At 42.0% G+C, this 6,215-nt stretch overlaps 1 protein-coding gene across 1 annotated transcript in view; it reads left to right on the top strand.

The window, feature by feature from the left end:
• Positions 1–3,046: 3,046 nt before the first annotated feature.
• Positions 3,047–6,215, top strand: part of LOC134188521 (collagen alpha-1(I) chain-like) — a 4,251-nt gene continuing 1,082 nt past the window's right edge. The window contains exons 1-10 of the mRNA XM_062656683.1: positions 3,047–3,163; positions 3,505–3,621; positions 5,263–5,298; positions 5,368–5,436; positions 5,485–5,529; positions 5,587–5,676; positions 5,747–5,800; positions 5,865–5,918; positions 5,995–6,048; positions 6,123–6,185. Coding sequence (XP_062512667.1) covers positions 3,047–3,163; positions 3,505–3,621; positions 5,263–5,298; positions 5,368–5,436; positions 5,485–5,529; positions 5,587–5,676; positions 5,747–5,800; positions 5,865–5,918; positions 5,995–6,048; positions 6,123–6,185 — 699 coding nt within the window. The remainder of the gene's footprint in view (positions 3,164–3,504; positions 3,622–5,262; positions 5,299–5,367; positions 5,437–5,484; positions 5,530–5,586; positions 5,677–5,746; positions 5,801–5,864; positions 5,919–5,994; positions 6,049–6,122; positions 6,186–6,215) is intronic.

Consider the following 6,215-nt stretch of genomic DNA (forward strand, 5'->3'; position numbering starts at 1 on the left):
TAAACCTTAAAATTTCAATGCGTCTGATTAGAGTTGGTGCTACATTGGCAATCTTTCTAGACGTACGCCTTTAGAATAAACATGACATTTCCACAAGCCACTAGGGTCAAAGTCGTTAGAGCAGTAAGCATCTGGTGACCACACACTACTCTATGGCCGTGAGACTTGGACACTATATAAACAACTCGACCAATTTCACATGCGATGTCTTTGCAGTGTCGCCAATGTTAAATTGCAAGTCATGTATAGTACCCAATTTAGAGATTTTGAAGCAATGCAACATGCTTGGAATTGAGGTTTTGCTACTTCAAGTTCAACTTCGATAGTGTGGCCACGTTGTTTGAATGAAGGATGATAGAATCCTAAAGGCAGTGTTTTATGGTCAGATGAAGAAACGTTTTAGAACAACAGAAGGTCAGAAATTGCTCTAGCTAAACACATCCGGCGTTGTCATGTTATACGGGAACCGGGCACGATTTGTCTCAGAGATGGATGCAGCATTTTGTAAAGGAGGGGGTCTTACAAAGTTGGAGTAGGCGTGGATCCAAATGCAGCACATTTTATTCTCTTCAAGACGTTGTAGACTACGACATATTCAATCCTCTTATTAATTATCATTACACACATTAATGAAATCTTTTAGCTAGTCTAACAACAAAGAACTTTAGACATTCTTGCTGTTGAAAATTGAAGATACGATATACGAACGAAATAGTTTTAGATAAATAGTAACCTAATGAAATAGGACAGAAGTCGTAAACATTCTGGTGGAATGGTCCTTAATGAAACGTGAAACTACTTTTCTTGGATCGATGTCAATATTCCTATGCATGTGCATAAGAATAAGTCCAGTAAGCCTGTCTCTACCCATTGTCGACTGCATGTAATTCATAGTACGTCTTAAAACAGAGAAGGACCTTTCGGCCTCACAGCTAGTGATAGGCAGTGTGCAGCCAGGGGTCAGAAGTCGATCAATGCAGGGAAAGACATCTGGATCACACTGAGTGCATCCAGCAAATTAGTAGGTAAAGTCTCACGACCAGTTGCCTCACAGTCACTCCATCGTTTGAACCAGTCCCGGATTTTATTCTTCAGAGTGGCAGGGTGTGATAGATCACATTCCCACAACGCCAAATCATGAATGACTTGGTCCAAATCAGCTCACGGTTAGGTACATACGTAGTATGGCAGTATGCGAAGCAATTTCACTCCGACTTGGTGGTCATTGCTACACCTGGTGCCAAATTTGCTGCGCAGGTGGTCTACAAACTTTGCAGTGTAGTTGACTCGATAGTAGTCCCTGGAAGAAGTACATGCCACATTGGCCCGGTAAACGTTCCTTGTAGTGATACGTGGCATGGTAATATCTTTCCCCACTTTCTTTGCCATTTGTTTGTGCTTCGTTGTACCAGTCGGCATGCTACCTGCTGATGTTTGCTATAAGATCAGTGATCTTTTCTTTGTGTCGTTAATCATGTTATATGCTGAGACAATGTCAATATCCCTCTTTTGCAATTTGGTTGTCATTCCTCTTAACAATTGGAGGCGGTTCTTCACCACAACGAAGCAAGCAATCCCTCGCCTTGACTGTGGTCTCTCTATCCCTTTGTCAGTTCCACTTTTCACTCGCTAAATCCGAGGGTGTTACCAACTCTAGTTCAGGATGAAGATGAGGCCAAGAAATAGCCTCCAGAGAGATACAAACATACTCATAGATTTCTTGGAATGTTTCAAAACAGATGTGTCTCTCAACCCAACGAGTCTTGCAAAGTTCTTTTATATGTCGTTTCCTCGTCTGAGCGCTCTCAACATCCACCACCAATTCCATGAATTTCTGCCTTTTGGGCTATGAGTTGAAAAAGGAACACAGAGTTGATGGTGTCTGTCATGTTCCTAATCTTCGGAAGTTTGCAACTTGCTTCAAATTAGGCATCTTGAAGCAAAGAGCAGGACTCCAAAGCCTTGGAAAAGACGAGACTAGTGTTACTTTGCAGAGTAGAGGACAAAAGCGCTGTTGCCGACAAAGAAGTAGCGCAACTGCTACTAGCGCGTTGAATAGTAGCTTGAACGTAGTGACGACTGTTCATACATAGCTGCTGTTCGTAAGCGGAGATCAAGATGTCTGTTTTCATCTCTGTAAAAAGGCAGCGAAGCAGACCGAAAGAGACAGTTCCGTCGCCGTACACTCTGAGAGGTAGAAAACCTGGATCAGCGTCACGTGTATACAAAGCTCGTGCTACTTCATTAACTTCAAAAATGTCTGCACAACTAGGTAGTGGTCTTCCATACCTATCAAAGCTCCCAAGTTTCTCCAAAATTTTTCAAGCATTAGAAGGCACGGTATCCCTTCCAGAGACAGAAGGAGTTCTTTCACGCGTTCGCCGAACATATCAATTTTGGCTAGTGGCAATATTCGGGTAAGAATATCCGGGACAGAGTCTTCAATCGGTCTGCTTGCCTGTTACCTTGTGCCTGTTGTAGTAATCCAACGGTGCGATTCATTGATAATCGTGAAGAAGCAAACTGTAGTGGACGCGGTACGGTACTGCAGACGAGGGGGTCTGGACCCCAGGACACCTCCCCTCTATCCGCCTCTGGGTCTGATAAGAAACTAGATCAACGTTTGGAAGCTAACATCGCAAGTGAAGTTGCTACTCTTAGAGAACACAACAGTTTTCCGTTTCCGTTTCTGCCTTTTTGTTAGAGACGCTCCCGCACAGCACGCATTCGTCTTTGAAAACATAAGCATGCAGAGCCCAAGATCAGCTTGGCCGTGTCGACCTCTCATTCTACCATATTTTCATGTCTCTAGCAGATCATTGTGACGAAACCATTGTAGCGTTTGAAAATGCGAATAATAAGATAGCGACAGAGTGACAAAATTTTAGAGTTGGCGGAGTACTCAAGATGTGAGTGCATTGACCAGGTCGCAATTGCGCGGCCAAGCTTTGCCCACCTTGGACGTAAAAAAAGTAGCTAATATTCTTAGAATTAAAGTGAAAAAGAATTTAAGAAGAGAAAGGGAAGGAGAAGAGGAAGGGAAAAGATGGTGATTCCTATCCTACTAAAGTTTCCAAGGTTAAAGGATTACATTTGTTTGCTGGTTATGTCGTCATTTGCGGCTTTCAAAACCCGCAGTTTACTAATGTTGGCAAATCGTGGGGTATACATGCGGAAGCGTAGACTCCGGCTTTTGTCAGCGTGCAACAATGCACGGCGATACGGAAATGTAAACTTGAAGCAGCCATATCGAGCCTGATTAGGCGTGTTTATACGCTAGACCATCCTACTACCGCATCGTTTTCTGTATAGAGCGTCAGTAGGCTGAGCTCCATCAGTCATTTGTTCGTTTCAAGCGACGGCAAGATAATACCGTACTGTTGGTAAGTGTTAGCTTGCTCTGGCACTCTGCTTGTATACGTTTGCATGTAGCTATTCTTGGGCCCAACTGTCAAATACATCTGTTTGTCTGTTGTTGGCTAACGGTCTCGTGTGCTTATGTAGTCTAGAGAAATGGATGCGAAGAAAGTTCAGTTGACGTTTTTGTTTGTTTGTGCAATCATTACGGCGGCAGCTGGATTGGACGCAAACTCTGGGTGCACAGCAGAAAAGGGAGCAAAGGTACTACTAATGCATGCATATAACATGACCATAGTACCTCACGCGTTGTATGTATATGACATACTGTTTACAACAGCAGAAATCGCACCTTACAGAAAGTTTGTTATCAATAATGCTATGCATTTGAAACTCACTATTAATTTTATAAGTAGCGTATTCACATCTATAGAGTCGATTTTCTGCAGCCTGTGACTTGCAAACGATTCTATTCCAGTAATCACACTAGACATATTTTTATCGAAGAGGTCAACCATCTTTATTACCAGTCATTCACCGGTCTCATTTAGCATTTAGGGGTAGGAATGGCATCCAGGTTGAGGGACGAAAACCTCAATTCCATACAAACCTTATTGAGCGGCAAATGGGGCCTTGTGCACCAAGAATGTCTGCGCGCAAGAGTTGCTCTTGTATTGTCGTCTATTGGAGCTCCTCGCTTTCTTCCACTAGTAGCTTGTTCTCATGATTACCTATTTTGTATGTATTTAGTTACCATAGGCTTATGATTGGTGGCATGACCCCGTGTTTCCCACATGCCTCTAGTCACGTTTTACTTAACGTCAAATGCAAATTTACAACTACACTAGCATACGCGAACTTAGTTGGAATTTGGGGTTGCAAGCAAATCCCGTACCTTTCAAAGCTTTGCCCTTTCATGTATGTCCCAGAAGCAATTGGGCACGCGAGCATTACATGATTAATTAATTAATTAGAGAGCTATAAGTAAAGAGTGGTTACTACTGCAAAGGTTTTCTTTGAATTGGGCTTCTTCTAGACTCGTATCGAGACTCTACATTTCAATACGGGTAACGAACAAAACATACCGTAGAACGAGAAATTTTTGGAAGGTTTCAGTTAGACATTTTTGCGATTTAAGAATGAATTGCTAAAATAGAAAGACTCAATATTATTAGTGTAGTGTTCAGCTGAATGACAAAATGGCTTTGTATAAATGCAGATACTTTTAGCGCAATGGCCTGGTCTTGTCACGACAAATGTCACGATAAACGTGATGGCCGAGAATGCAGCTCGGAACTTCGCAAGTCTCCAATAACTAATAACTCTATGCTCCCGGTAGTACAGCATTCGTTTTCACGTGCACCACTGGCCTCGCAGCGCAAGACAACAGCACATGTAGCAGATGAAGTGACGTCAGACGTTCATAAACTTTGGAAATTGCAAAATATCTCTTGTCAAAATTAAAAATAGTTATTTTGAAAGATTTCGCATAACTTTTTGTCGCCAAAATAACTCGTTCTCCGGTATATGGGCGTGAGTCTCGAGACGAGGCAGGCGACAACAGCCGGGATCTCCAATCTGTCAATAGCAGTCGTTCATTTGCTGTCGTTTATGCCAAATGCTAGTACTAGTGGTATGATATTCGTGTTATCTCATGAGCTTTGCACTTCCGGACAAACGTTATTTCTCACGGGTAGCCAGAGCAAATTCACCATCTTCTTGTCTGATACGCCCCGCAGGCATTACTAGCTCTTGAAAACAAAATAGCGCCTAAATTCGTAATATTATGAGCAAAGTATATCATACTTTCTAGCTATAGAACTCATAGCTGTAGAAGAAAATGTGAAAACAATGCATCTTCAGTAACTAATTAATTAAATTGAAATTGAATTATTCTTTGTGTAGGGTGCACTTGGTCATCCGGGCCTACGTGGAGTGAGAGTATGTACATTTAATTAAACATTAGCCTAATTACAGTACGTGTTTCTTCAGCTTTCTATGCATGTCTAGGGTTACAAAGGCGAGCAGGGAAATGATGGAGTTAAAGGTTCCACTGGAACAAAAGTGCGAATGACAAAAGTAGTTCAAATCTGTTTTCATATTTTTATAGTCATATCTGTTACGTAGGGAGATCCTGGAGTAAGAGGCGGTCCGGGTCTTCGAGGACCTCAAGTAAGTATGATTTTTCATATATCAATTTAACTATAAATTATAATATAACAAATTTAGGGACCTCCTGGGTCGACGGGTCAGACGGGTAAGCCTGGCTTGAACGGATTGGTTGGACCCAAAGGCTCATCTGGGCTTCCAGGACGTGAGGTAAGAACAATATCGTAATGTTGTCAGCTTTCTTTACTGCATATGTACACGATCTGTATTTGTTTTCTAGGGTCCAGTGGGACCGCTTGGTGTACCAGGTTTGAAAGGAATCCAGGGAGATAAAGTATACATTCATTCTTGATTGAAGAATTGACATGCAGAGAGAAAGAGAGATGTTTGGTTTGTAGGGAATCAAGGGTAGTGTTGGGTCCAGAGGTGTTGCAGGATCTGATGGAAATCCTGTAAGTCACTTGTGATATTTATTTTCAACAGGCAGTCTGCTATAAGATGTACGATACATTTTATTGTATATAATAGGGTCCACCTGGTCACACAGGCCCATCTGGTACACGTGGATATAAAGGAGACAAAGTTAGCACCAAATAGAAATGCATTAGTGTTATTTGTGATTTGTTATCAATGTAACTGGTTCTGATCATTGTTAGGGTCCACGTGGTTTAACAGGTCACAAGGGAGAGAGAGGGACACAAGGAATCCCGGGACCTGCTGTACAAGAATTATATATTTTATGTATGTTT

This window comes from Corticium candelabrum, chromosome 13 (assembly GCF_963422355.1).
Source record: "Corticium candelabrum chromosome 13, ooCorCand1.1, whole genome shotgun sequence".
NCBI lineage: Eukaryota > Metazoa > Porifera > Homoscleromorpha > Homosclerophorida > Plakinidae > Corticium > Corticium candelabrum.